This window comes from Topomyia yanbarensis, chromosome 3, assembly GCF_030247195.1.
Source record: "Topomyia yanbarensis strain Yona2022 chromosome 3, ASM3024719v1, whole genome shotgun sequence".
Taxonomy (NCBI): Eukaryota; Metazoa; Arthropoda; class Insecta; order Diptera; family Culicidae; genus Topomyia; species Topomyia yanbarensis.
The window spans coordinates 195,699,259-195,713,964 of NC_080672.1; the positions used below are offsets into that span (position 1 = coordinate 195,699,259).

The 14,706-nt window shown below is 41.5% G+C and overlaps 1 protein-coding gene across 1 annotated transcript in view; it reads right to left on the minus strand.

Moving 5' to 3' along the window:
- Window positions 1-541: 541 nt before the first annotated feature.
- LOC131687545 (uncharacterized) overlaps window positions 542-14,706 on the minus strand; it is a 32,642-nt gene continuing 18,477 nt past the window's right edge. The window contains exon 2 of the mRNA XM_058971636.1: window positions 542-5,890. Coding sequence (XP_058827619.1) covers window positions 542-5,890 — 5,349 coding nt within the window. The remainder of the gene's footprint in view (window positions 5,891-14,706) is intronic.

The window sequence follows — 14,706 nt, forward strand, 5'->3', positions numbered from 1 at the left end:
CAGATAGCGTCACTGTGCCAGTTCGGAAGTTATGTAATACACACATAACACATTACACATCAAACACTTTATTTCCTGACACTACTCAACATTTATTACTTTACACGTATATTTCACTCTAAACTATACTTTCACTACATAATATTACAAACTAAGTACAATTCTTTATACGTCACTACGGACGGTGACGAACCTATCGCTATGAAGGCTGATTACGAATGACGATAATTTTCAAACTCATACCACATACACAGAAAGTTACAAAAAACATATGCTGGAGACTTCTCTCGAAACATTAATTTCTCCTCTCATTATTTTATCCCCATCTCTCCTCTCTTCAATGTCTCTCACTTCTTTCGTTAAGTTTCTACACATATGTATTTAACAGTGAGAACGACACGCTCATTCGTCTCATCTGTCAATCATACAGCTATGCTGTGTTGAGATCAGTGCTAGTGTGAAACGTCAACATTACCGGCCACCTAAATTAGCTAAGTCTAATTTACATATATTGGATCATCAAAAAAACAGGTAAGTATGATTAATTTTCTAACAACTTTTCTTCACTTTCAGCTGCTGCTCGTTGCTGTTGCTGCACCGCCAATTGCTGGTCGAAAGGAAGTGGAAACAATCTGCGAATCGGTCGTATGTATGTTCCACTTCTTGTTTTGATGGTTGCAACACGAATGATGTCATCATCGCCGGGTTGAACTGCTTCGATCCTTGCTAGTGGCCAAGCGACGGAAGGTTTTCCATCCTCCTGCAGCAATACCATTTGGCCAACACGGATGTCCACCGGAGAACCGGATTTCTGCCACTGCTGATTGAGCTCGGTAAGATATTCCTTCCGCCAACGTTGCCAGTGATGTTGAATCAGTTGTTGCAACTGCTGATAGTGTCGTAATCGATTTGTTGGTATTTCGGTGTACTGAGGGTCCGGGAGGGTTAAAAGTGGACCGCCAGTCAGGAAATGGCCGGGTGTTAGTGCGTCTAATTCGGTCGGATCATCGGATAGTGGCGTTAGTGGGCGAGTGTTCATATTTGCCTCGATCTGGTAGAGGACAGTGACCATGTCCTCGTATGAAAGTTTTCGGCAGCCGATTGTTTTTACCAGAGAGGACTTCGCTGTCTTGACAGCCGCTTCCCAAAGGCCGCCGAAATTTGGTGCTCGAGGTGGAATGAACCGCCAAGTGATTCCTTTGCTGCTGCATTCATTAATTATTTTTTCTTTGTTGTGTTTGATGCTAAATATGCGGTGCATTTCCGTGAGTGTGGTTTTTGCTCCTTTGAAGTTTGTACCATTATCAGAATGGATTTCCGTTGGCAAGCCGCGCCGGGCAATAAAGCGTCGAAGTGCGGCAATGAATGCGTCCGTTGACAAATCGCACACGAGTTCCAGGTGAGTGGCCTTGGTAGCGAAGCAAACAAACACAGCAATGAAAACCTTTTGCGGGGCCGCTCGTCGATGAACAGGTTTTAGGTATATAGGGCCACAGTAGTCGACACCGGTGATTGAGAATGGTCGACTAGGGACAATGCGTGCCTTGGGAAGCTGTCCTTGAGGTTGGGCTACAGGGACAGGGTTGTGGCGAAAACAAATTGTACATTTTCGACACACATAATTGGCAAGAGTTTTTCCGCGAACCGGCCAGAATTCTCGACGCATTGTTGCCAGGGTCATTCGGGGGCCAGAATGAAAACATTGCGAGTGGAAATGCGCTGCAATTATACGAGAAAGGGGGTGCTTGTTGGGAAGAGCCATAGGGTGCTTGGTTTGGTAGGTTTCGTTGGAGAAATGCAGCCGGCCACCGACACGTATTATGCCATTCTCGTCTAGGAAAGGATATCGATTTTTCAGGGGTGATTTCGAGGGAACCGAACGTTTTTGTTTCAACTTAATCAACTCTTCTGGGAACACTTCTTGTTGAACCACCTTTACTAAAGCCTCCTTTGCTTCTTGCAGCTCCATCGTCGAAAGGAATGCTTCATATGCATGATGTTTAGAGCGGCAGCGTGCAATGAATCGACGAAGGTAAGCAGTGATTCGAACTAGACGCCCGAATGAAGAATAGCGCTCAAATAACGGGTTTTCCTGCGACGTTGACTGAACCACTAAAACCGTTTTCTTTCGTTCCAGGATGTCCTCGTTTGGAAGAAGCGGGTGTACATGCTTTGGCCATTTATCCGCTTCGTCTGCTAGCCATCCGGGACCACTCCTCCAAAGAATTTCGACGATGAAATCTGCCGGCAGCATACCACGCGAAACGTGATCCGCCGGATTATCCGTACCCTTCACGTGATTCCAAGGGTGACCGTGTGTCAGCAGCTGGATTTCCGATGTGCGATTGCCCACAAACGTTTGCCAAGTGTTTGGGGGTGCTGCGATCCAGTGCAACGTGACCGTCGAGTCTGACCAGAACCAGCAAGGATTTCCCTCCATCCCCAGCGCTGCGGATACTCTAGTATAGAGTTTGGCACCCAATAATGCAGCACACAGCTCAAGGCGCGGTAAACTAAGACGTTTGATTGGCGCGACTCTTGATTTTGCCGCTATGAGCTGGATTTGAGCTTTACCTTCCTTGCTGGCTGAGCGAGCGTAAATACATGCTCCGTAGCCTACTTCAGATGCGTCGCAGAAAACATGGAACTGAACCGTTGTAGCTTCCGATGAAAATATATAACGGGGAACTTTGTATTGCTTTAGTAGGGGCAGCTGTGAATGGAAATCATTCCATTTAGATTCGATCTCGCGTGGAATCGGATCATCCCAGTCGACGTTAACTAACCAAAGGTGTTGCATCCGAATTTTTGCCCAAGCAATCACAGGTGACACGATACCAAGCGGGTCGTATAATTGCGCAATCTCCGAAAATATCTTCCTTTTTGTCCATCGATCGTCATATTCCGTTGCTCGTATCTCAACACACAGTTGGTCCGTTCCTGTCTCCCACACTACTCCAAGCGTCTTCACCTTTGTTTCTGCATCGAAATGTAGCGTGGATTGCTCCTCTAGAGCTGTGGAAGGTAAGTCGGCTAAAGCCTCCGGTTGATTGGAGCTCCACTTCCGCAAATCGAATCCGCCTTCAGCCATAAGGGATTGAACTTCGCTTCGCAAACGTTTCGCCTTCGAAATCGATTCCGCTCCGGAAAGAAAATCGTCCATATAAAAATCTTTCTTTATAGCAGGACCAGCGTACTCGTATTTGTCACCGGCGTCTATGGCAAGCTGTTTTAGTACGCGAGTGGCAAGGAAAGATGAAGGCGCTAAACCGTAAGTGACCGTCTGTAGCTCGTACACCTTGATCGGTTCTGCCTGATCGAAGCGCCACAGGATCCGTTGAAGCGACGCGTCCTCCGGGTGAATGCGTACCTGCCTATACATTTTGGCCACATCTGCAACTAACGCGACGGCGTGCTTGCGAAAACGGATCATGATGTCCAGCAGATCGTCCTGAATTACTGGACCCGTAAGTAGAGTGTCGTTGAGCGAGTGATTTGTGGTGGTTTTCGCTGATCCATCGAACACTACCCGTACCTTGGTCGTTGAGCTAGACTCTTTAAACACAGGATGATGGGGCAAATAGTAAGTAGTGCGCCCTTCATCCAGTGTATCCTCCATTTCTCCGATCAGTTGCATATGCCCCATTGCAAGGTATTCTTGTAGGAATTCGTTGTAATGGTCACGTAAGTCTGAATCCCTTTCCAAACGCCTTTCTAGCTGCCGAAATCGTCGTAAGGCCGCACCCTTCGAATCGCCGATTTTGTCGTGGAACCCATTCCGTTTTGGGTACTGTACTATATAGCGTCCCGATTCGTCACGGGTGAACGTGCTTTGAAAGTGTTGTTCGCAGTCCTTCTCTTCCTGTGATCGAAGTGGCTTCTCTGACAACTCCTCAATTGCCCAGAATTTCTCGATGATCTTATCAAGCGGTTCGGCGATCGCTACGTGACAACTAACGGTAGCTTTTCTTGTAGACCACTCCGACTCGCCCGCAGCTACCCAACCAAATACTGTGTTGACGAATATCGGCAAAGGAGATCCGAGTTTGCAAATTTGTATCCGGCCACCATCGAGTAGATGAAAATCGTAGAAGAATTGAGACCCAAGCACCAAATCGATCGGACCAGAGACGAAGAATTCCGGATCGGCTAGCTCCATGCCGTTTGGTGGTTTCCAATCTGCCAATGGTAAAGAAGTAGACGGCTGGTCGCTTGTTACCTGCCTCAAAACCAGAAAGTCCATTGACAAAGAAAAATCCAAAACCCGTGACGAAACAACAGCAGAAACTTCGTGAGCTATACTTTTCTTTGAGCACCCAATACCGCTGATTTCTACTCTTTTATTTCGTCTAGGTAGTTTGAGTAGATGAGACAAATTCTCCGACATCAGATTCGCTTGAGAACCGGAATCCAACAATGCCCTAGCGAGATGCGTTCTACCCCAGCTGTCCTTTATTTTCAACACCGCCGTTAACAAAAATATATGTGTTCCAGAACGCCCCATAGCCATATTGGAGGAAATTGATGCAACCGAACTAGTTACTGTACCACCGGAGTTCGATGCACCACCAGAGCTTGATGGAGCCGTAGCTTGCATGCTTTGTGTGGCTGAAGAAGAGGCAGCGGAGGTGGGAGCAGTACCAGAACCAGGAAATCCAGGATGAAGAAGAGAATGGTGCTTTTTAGAGCAAGTTCTGCACCGAAATTTGGAAGGACAGTCTCTCGCCATATGATTTCGCCCCAAACAATTGCTGCAAAGACGCTTCGAATTTGTTAGCTGTAGCCGTTGGTCCACCGGAAGTTTGCTGAATGCCGTACATTGAGCGATAGAATGCTGATCACCACAGGATGCGCAGCTTGGACCTTTGTTTCCGGTCGCCGAGTTGACCGAAACCTTTGCAGGACGAGATTTGAACCCAGTTGATGCAGCTTGACTGCTTGACGTAGTCATCCGTTGGTCCACCGAAACTGCATCTAAAACCCGTGTTTGTTTTTTGAGAAAATCCACCAGTATTGTAAACGAAGGTTCGACCTCATTAGAAACGCTTTCCTCCCAATGTTTTTGTGTGACGTCGTCGAGCTTAGTTACCAATAGATGAGTAAGCATTGCTCCCCAGCCACTAGTCTTCTCACCCAGTTGATCCAAGATTTTAGTGTTGCGTTCGAAACAATCAATGACGTCATGAATCCCCGCTGCTGACTCTTTCCGAATTTTCGGGAACTCGAACATCGCATTCAAATGCCGCTTCTTGAGAAGATATCCATTAGAGAACCGTGCAACCAAACCATTCCAAGCAACCCTGTAATTCGCCTCGCTCATTGGGTACGAATCAACCAACTTTAACGCATCACCCCTAAGAGACGCCCGCAGATAGTGGAATTTTTGAATACCACTGAGTTCCGGTGAAGAGTCGATCAAGGCTCGAAATGTGTCATGAAAAGGCAACCATTTTTCGAAACTACCATCAAATTCCGGTAGATTTATTTGTGGTAGTCGCACATAAGTGTGTACACCGGCCGGTTCGGAACTAGATCCGTTTTGTGTCGGCGCTGGAGTCTGCCGTGGTAACTTGCCAACCAACCCTGCCCTTACCTCGAAATATTTCTCCTCGAATTCCGCCCGAACTTGCCGATGTGCCTCCGTGTTCTCTTCATGCTCCTCCGATCCCTCGATATCGCATTGAACCTCCTCAAACTCGTCCCACTTCGCCTCGAGTTTCTCCAGACGAAACTGTATTTGGAGTTCGTCGGTTGCTTGGCTACTGTTGAGAAATTTCTCCGTCCGCAGTAGAAAATCTACGATGCTATCCCGAACGTGGATCTTGGGTTTCAGCTTCTTACCCATAGTCAGATCCGTTGAGCTGGAGAGTTTTGGATCAGCAATCGTCTCCTAGAAAAATACCAAGCGGAGAACCCTTCCAAGAGAGATGTATCGATTTGGACAGGTACTCACCTGGTGAGCCTGTCAAATAGGCCTTGTATCTTTTGTCTCTCTGGAACTCTCCAAAAAACTCGTAAAGCTGCTACCAATTTTCTCCAGATCCTCAATAATGACGTCAGTAACCAAGACAGCCGTATGATGATCCGAATGATGCCGACAGTATTGTTTGCAAAACTGTAAATATGCACAAGCGCAGCACAAAACGAAACCAATAAGTCGAGTAGGACAGGTACTCACCTGGGAGCCTGTCACTACAGGCCTTGTACTCGATTTTATAACTGCGACTCGTTCCTTCTTCCCGTTGTGTAGAAGAACCACAGGTGGTAGCGCTTCGCTACCGTATTTCAGCACTTCTGACGATGAATGTAGACTCCGTCTTCCAAAATGGCCGCCGGCGAATTCCCAACCCGTTGCTGATGAACAACCTTGTCAGAGTATACCAGCGACGTTCTCCGTAACCTCCCAAGCCATGCACAGCGATCCTCGTACCAAGCGATCGTCCTGTTGTTGATCCAGGAAACTTCCTCCGATGCCAAAAATACTATCCGAGAAAGAGAATGGAAGTCCCCTCCGTTCAAGGTGTTTCGTCCACCGTATGAACACCGTGCGTAGTGAAGTATTTACCCAAGAAATAAACGTAGAAAAAAACGACCAGGTAGCGATGAAAGCTTAGATGGAGTTATTGGACAGATACTCACCTTGTGAGCCTATCCAATAGGCCTTGTATATTTTAGCTTCCCTGGTCTAATCCGAAAAACTCCAATGGCGACGTCAAACGAATCCAGAACTGCTGAGTCGCAATGGCTGTACGCAAGTAGAATGATGGCGTCTGCGCGCGATGGCGGTATCTGCTTTGTCCTCGGACTCAAAATGGTGTTACCGACGCCGCGTCGGTTCCTTGGAACACTATCCTGGTCACGGCACCAATGTTGTGACCCTTGCCAAATAGCGTTCCTCCGTGGTTTTTAGTCCGTACCCGATTTTTCCGTGTCCAATCGTAAATTTAGTTGGACTACCCTTGCGCAGATAGCGTCACTGTGCCAGTTCGGAAGTTATGTAATACACACATAACACATTACACATCAAACACTTTATTTCCTGACACTACTCAACATTTATTACTTTTCACGTATATTTCACTCTAAACTATACTTTCACTACATAATATTACAAACTAAGTACAATTCTTTATACGTCACTACGGACGGTGACGAACCTATCGCTATGAAGGCTGATTACGAATGACGATAATTTTCAAACTCATACCACATACACAGAAAGTTACAAAAAACATATGCTGGAGACTTCTCTCGAAACATTAATTTCTCCTCTCATTATTTTATCCCCATCTCTCCTCTCTTCAATGTCTCTCACTTCTTTCGTTAAGTTTCTACACATATGTATTTAACAGTGAGAACGACACGCTCATTCGTCTCATCTGTCAATCATACAGCTATGCTGTGTTGAGATCAGTGCTAGTGTGAAACGTCAACACGTTCCGTAAATCGACTGTCTACGTGAGGGTCAAAGGACTGAGTCGTGCCATAACATCCGCGATCATAACGTCCAAATGGAGTGCGTCACAACGTCCAGGACATTATGACGCACAAAAGTGTATTATAATATCCGAAAGTAAGAATGTGTTCGAAATGATATTGCATCATAGTGTCCAAAGATGGAACCTTATTTTTATAGTTTGGATTTTCAATTTACGACTTCAAAAATGTTGCAAGGATTTTTAATCATGAGAAATGAAATGGGATGAAAGAAAAAATATGCTAATTCAATTTTATTCATGATTTTATCAAATTCAGACGTCGTACAGTGGGACAAGCTTTCGACGCTCAAAACCTCTACCGCCCTGGGTATATATCCTGGAGGATCAGTGTCTTTAGCAAAACATCTTAGATGGAAATGATCATTATTTTGACAACTTTGGTTTTAATCTAGATAAGTAGAAACAGATATAGATCAGTTCTATTTTTTGATAGAGGTGTTCTATCAAAAAACACATGTACTGAAGACATTTATACTTTATAACCTATGTAGATGGCGCTACATGACATTTAAAAAAGTACTCGAGAAAATGAATTTTAACATTTGTTTATGAAAAATATAATATAGAAATAAATGTTTCATTCCTAAATCTTCGAAAATATACAATAATAAAAATGCTGAGTGATAAATGTTATAATGACATTTTAAGGTTGTTTTCATCAAAAATATTAAAAAAATATGTTCCACAAAATTTTTAATAATCCACGAAGCGGAAGATGGCGGCAATTTGGTGGAATTTTGTTTGTGACTAGTAAAACCCTTTAACTTTATAACCACGAAGAGAAAAAGTGGGGCAAGGTGGGCCTTTTGCAGACAAATGAAATGAGGAAAAAATATAATTAAGTTAAATAGTTCCTACTTCGCTAGAGAATTTTTGAGTAAACTAAAATATATGCAAATATTTTCTTGTTTTCGAATTCAAATATAATATTTAGAACTGAGAATAAATTTATCAAGTAATTTATAAAGTAATCTTATTTAAATCACTGCTGTGTCTAGTCCTTTCTGCAGTTTTCCGAATTGTAGTTCAGTCATAAGGCTGTGCTTATTCTTTGCAAGCAAACGTTTATCAGTCAGTTGTCAAAATAATGCTCATTTTCATCCAAGACACCTCTCCGAAGACATAAATCCCTCAGGATACACACCCAGGGCGCTAGAGGATTTGAGCGTCGAAAGTAGCATTCTGCCCACTGTACCGTCCTGTAGAATTCTCACAATCTTCGCTCACTTTTCGAGTGCAATTCCCCTCATTACGAATATGTAAAATAGCATTTAATTCGAATCGCTTTTCTTCGGCCCACTGAACGTCAGAACTTGAACAAATCACTGAATGGTAGTGTTGATTTCGCTCCTGGGGCTGTTATGTCTTCTTTCTGAAAATTATTGAACAATTTTGTTTAAAAAACACAGTTCTTTTTAAAAATTAATAAATTTATTGCTTCTCCATAACTAACCCTTCGTTGATCTTTCAAATGGAATTGATAGATTGAAAATTGAACTGCAATGCTTGAAGATATTTAGGTTTGAAGAAAACCATTTTTGTTGTGAAAATCACTTGCAACTTGTCCATATTATAGGGAAAAGTCGTCGGTTGCCGGCACCTCTATGTAGCTTTTGACAGAAACCAGATATGGACATTCTGAAATACATTATTTGTGTTATATATTAGCGCGATCTTTTTGTGCCGATTGCTGAAGCAGACTCGAATGTTCTGTTCTACAACCAATATATTTTTTGAACAAGTGAAACTCTACTCAAAATTTTTTTTTGATGATTTGCTTAGTGTTACAGAAAGAAGTAAATCGATCGAAAAAGTATGAGCATTGAATATTTACGATGTGAATTTATTCTATTTTGTGATTCAACATTGAATTGCACCGAAATATTCGCCACAAGTTTTCTTTTGATCAGTTTTCAAAAAGGTTACTAAAATCCCCAAACATTACCTAAACATGGTCGGTTGTTGGCACCCAATTTTTTGTGGCAAATGGTATCAATAACCTAATCAATATGGGTATTTTGGAACGGGCTTTACGAATAGACACCAGAGATCGGTCTTTGGCACCATTCTGAAAACCAGGAAGGCGACTTCCGGTTTAGCGTTTTACATTTACATGAAGAAAGCCCACCTGGTCGTGTTTTCACCGCTAGGTAGCACCGTATATACCAGATTGTCACGAACAGATAATTTGGCGGGGGTCGGGGTTACCCTGTAGCTCCCCTCCCGTTTTGACTGACTTCTATCTGATCTGTCTGAAGCCTTGGTAAACAATTGGAGTGCCTGAAACTAACTCAATGGCAGTGAATGCGATCCATCAGTGCCTTAGCAGTGCGTAATATTCGCACTAGTTTTTCACATACAAATATTGTGGTTCTGATGAAGAATGATGTTCATAATGCCTTTGATGGGTATTGAACTGAATAAATTTCCTTTTCCCTTTGAATCGTGATGATCATCATTCATATTTTTCCATTTTTAGTAATTTTTTTAGGGTGCCTACAACCGACCACATTTTTCAATATAATAAACAGTTATCATTTTACTAAATTGTTAATAACTTTTTTTAAGTTGACAAATGAAATTAAATTCATCGATAAGTTATTAGATAAGGCCTCTAGCTTTCTATTGGTATGCTTATTCCCATATATTGTTTAATTGGAGTAATGTTGTGAGCCAAAAACAAAAGTGTTCCGACAACCGAACACATTCCCCTACATAAATAATGCATCTCTACACTTATTGTAATGATTAAATAAAACACGTATAGTGTAAAATATAGGTAATCCTTAAATGCATAACACTGTTTTAAAACAACATTACGAAAAACATCTCAAAATTATCACAGTAATGTATTGAAGCTATGAGACAATTTTCACAACATTAAAAAAATTGATTTGCTCCTTTGAGGGTTAATATGACTCCCATGTTTGGAAATGAAGTCAAATGTGATATAAATTGATACAAAAAATATCTTTTGCACATTTCTAAAAGACTTGTAATGACCAACAAAAATGTTGCCAAAAACGGAACCCATTTGTTGCCAAAATCGGAGTTTGCCAAAAAGGGAGCATGCCAAAAACGGAACGTGCCAAAAACGGAATCTTACTGTAGTTTGTTTTGCGCCACTCGCGATTTTTTTTTTCCAAAAACACAATATTGAATTGAAAAAACCTATTTTAATCCACCTAGCGGTGCAATTGTGCCTTTCTCAATCATGAATCACGAGAATGTGTGCGTTGTTTATATTCATTAAAAGTTTTTAAATGCATATATTACATTTTATTATTATACATCACATGACAACTATTTACAGGAAAATAAATCATTATTCGAGTTGTAAAATTTTGAAAAAGAAAAAACAGCCACGGTAATATTGAACTGTATAAAGGTGCGAAATCGGCAGTCCCAAAAAGTCTATTTTTATAAAAAAAAATTTTTTCGAGATAACATAAAATCTCGACGATTCACGCATTTTAAAGATGTTTGGCATCAAAAATACGAATTCGAATTCGATTTCTAAAATTTCATGAGGTCCCCCACTTGAAAAAAAAATTTGAGTTCCGGCTTATATGGTAATTTCATATGTGACCGGACGGTTTAGTCTATATTTCCGGACCCATATAAGCGATCCGTACGAAATTTTACAGACATCTGTGGGGATATTATAGCTACTAAGTTTGTGAAAATCGGCCCAACCATTCCTGGGAAACCGATGTGAGTTCGTAAATTTTGAAAGATGGCCGCTTTTCCCGGGCACTTCCGGAACCGTCTATGCTGGTCAATGTAGTTAACGAAAGTTTGGTTGGCCGGTCGGTGACCTAGAACAGCAAATTGAAGTTGTTTGAGAGACATTTTAGCGAAATTTTTACCTTTTTTGCTTTCATCGGAGTATCGGTTTGAATCACAATTTGCTATGTGATCGCACGCCACAACCTGTAACTCCGGAACCGGAAGTCGGATCGGGATGAAATTAAACAGCCATTTACGGGGACGCAATACCTTTTATTTGAGAGAAAGTTTAGTTGAATCGGTCCAGCCATCTCCGAGAAATCGATGTGACTGTTATTCTGAATTTAGATACTTTCGCCGGGGCTTCCGGAACCGATGATGGTGGCCAATGTGGCCAAATAGACTTTGAATGGATGTTAGTGACCTAATTCTACAAAGCTGTTGTGGTCATATTTTGGAAATTTTTTCACCTTTATACATTCATTGCAGAATTTATTAAAATCGACATTTTCTGCGTGTTCGTACTCATCACCCTGTAATTCCGGCACCGGAAGTCGGGTCCATTAGAAATTCAATAGCAGCCTATGGGAACGTTGCACCTTTCATTTGAGACTAAGTTTGTCAAAATAGGTTCAGCCATCTCTGAGAAAAATGAGTGACATTTTTGGTCACATGCACACAGACGCACATACACACATACATACATGCACACATACATACACACGCACAGACATTTGCCGAACTCGACGAACTGAATCGAATAGTATGTGTCACTCGGCCCACTGGGTCTCCGTTAAAAAGTCGGTTTTCAGAGCAATTGCAATACCTTTCTATTGAGGAAGGCAAAACGTTGCAAAAACGCATCTTGTCCATATATAAAATTGTTTTCGATTTTTGTATATTTATAGTTTCTATATATAATTAACCGTTGTGTGTCCGATGCGGTACCCGGGTACCTTTTTAAGTTTCAATTAATTAAATTTTTATGTGTTATCCATAGCTGGAAATTTAAACTTTGTGACATCTTAGAACTTCACTAAGTCAAGCTTTTGGGTTAATAATATTGTTGATATAGTAAGGGTGGAAGTGAGGAGGGGCTCCTGCATTTTTTTACTACGTAACAGGCCGACGTGGGTACCCGGGTACCCGCAAAACTAAAATGCCCGTAACTAACGTAATATCCAACCGATTTCGATACTTTTGGCCGTTTTGGATTCAGGAACTCATCCACTTTTGGCCTTGGTAAAAATGAATCAGGTTACTTCATTCGATTCCCGGGAACCCGGGTTTCCGGAAGCAGGTTCCAGTGCTGAGGTATTATTTGCAAACTTAAATGGAATACTAGCAATAATGGTATCAAAATTCTTGAAATTGCATCAGTAGGCTGTATCTCGTGATTTTGTAACCATTTAGTGATTTGTCCCCGGAACGGACATTCCGGAGCAGGCTCCCGCGGGGCCGTGAGTGGCCATTCCATTCCATTTCCATTTTTTCAAATTGCCATAGGGTCCCGTAACAAAAAAAACAGACTTCCGAGACAATTTGAAGAGTTTTGATACACATATTGCTAGTACATTAATCAAATTTACAAATCATATCCTAGTACTGGAACATTACTCCGGGAAATTCGGATTACCAAAAACCAGATCCATTATTCCGGTTCTATTGTACAGAATCAAAAAATGGACGAGTTCCTGAATCAAAAATATCTAAAAGTGTCCAAATCGGTTGAGGGAAGCCATAGTTATGAGCATTTCAATTTGTGGGTACCCGGGTACCCTCGTTGGCCTGTTAAAGGTGTTGTTTTTGTTGGACACATAACTGTTAAGACGACTGCATTCGCTATATTTGTATGCGTACTTCAGGAAAGTTACAATAATGACAAAATATAATTTGAATGCTTGGTCTATACATAAAATGTGATTATATTGTCTAAAATTTGATTTTTCTTCACTGGTCCGGGTTTTTTACCACACACAATGGAAAAGTTTTTACAAGCTAATCTTATGCTACAAAGATTTAGTTCCAGATATTAGTTCGGTCACAGTTTTCTGTCTTCTTTCTTCAGATCTTCTTAAATAAGTTTAATCGGATTCGATCACCTACTACAAATGAAATGACCTGATAACCAAGAAGGTTTGGTTCAATATGTAATATTCGATGTTGATTGGTTGTGATTAAACCATACGTAAGAAATATGTTTGATTTATTATTACTATAAATGTTCTAAGAAAATAAATATTTTACATTAAGTAGTATAGTCCTACGTCTACAGCTCGCCCTTGTAGTTTTTTTCTTGACAAAAACCTTTTCACAGTATTTTCGAAACTTGATAAAAATGATTTCATCAAATATTGAATATTGATGCAGGATTGATTTTAGGAAATGTGCGGCACCTCTCCCCAAATTACCCTAACTTTCAGCTCTATTGAAGACCGGAGTATAGCAAACAGTGTTATAAATTTTTAGAACATGAATATGAGAGTTCCAGCGTCAGGCGCGATGCCGCACTCTCCACATTTCGTGTATAGTGTCGCTTACTACCCTATTATGATATTGTGAGTTTATCCTTAGACGAATTATAATACTGGAGATGTAAAATACTTCTTTTTATTCATCTACAATTATATTACTAATCAGAATTAAAAATAATCGAAGCTCTTTTTTGACGGCTGTAAATGAACCTGATGCGACTAGCGGTGAATAGAAAAAATATTCATTCAAATATCCATGTTATTCATTCAGTTGAATATCGTACAATATATTCATTTCACTAATTATCTAAGAAAATGTTTTCAAATGTCGGTAAAGCATATGAAACAACAACCGTCGCTTGCATTGTGACGTGAACTACATTGAAGCGTTTGATTCGTTGCCAAGGCCGTCGAGGGCCGCGTCAGGCCCCAAGGCTTGTATTACTGCCGGCCCTTTTTAACCTAAGTCCTCTAGTGTAATATGAGTTAGTATCTCTTCAGCCATGGGAAACTCGTGAGTCCGTGGTTTCTATTAGACTCCGGTTGACTCATATTGCCACATCTACAGATAGCGTGCCAGACAGGCGAATTTCGACAGCTTCTTATTCCGCGGTATCAAAATAGGGTAAAATTGCCATAGTTATAAGTTTTTAAATTTGTCGGTATTCAGGAATCAGCAGCGTCTGGCTCAAATGGCACATTCCCCATGTAGATCGGAGATCTGTGCCTTGCCATGAATCGTTTTTTCATCATTTCCCTGATGGGAAGGATTGGGGAAGTGGTAAGGTTAGGGGTAAGGAAAAAAGGATCTGCAGGTGCTACAATAGCAGGAATAATGCTTCCAACCCACGGAGGGATTTAGAATTTGTATTTAAACAGTGAGCGGATATATTTCGTTTCGCGAAACAAACGCTTTCATTGATGGTCTGGAACATAATCAGCACGCTATGTCTAACATGGTGAAATTGTATGGCGTAAACATTGGCCATCTTCAGCTCCATTTG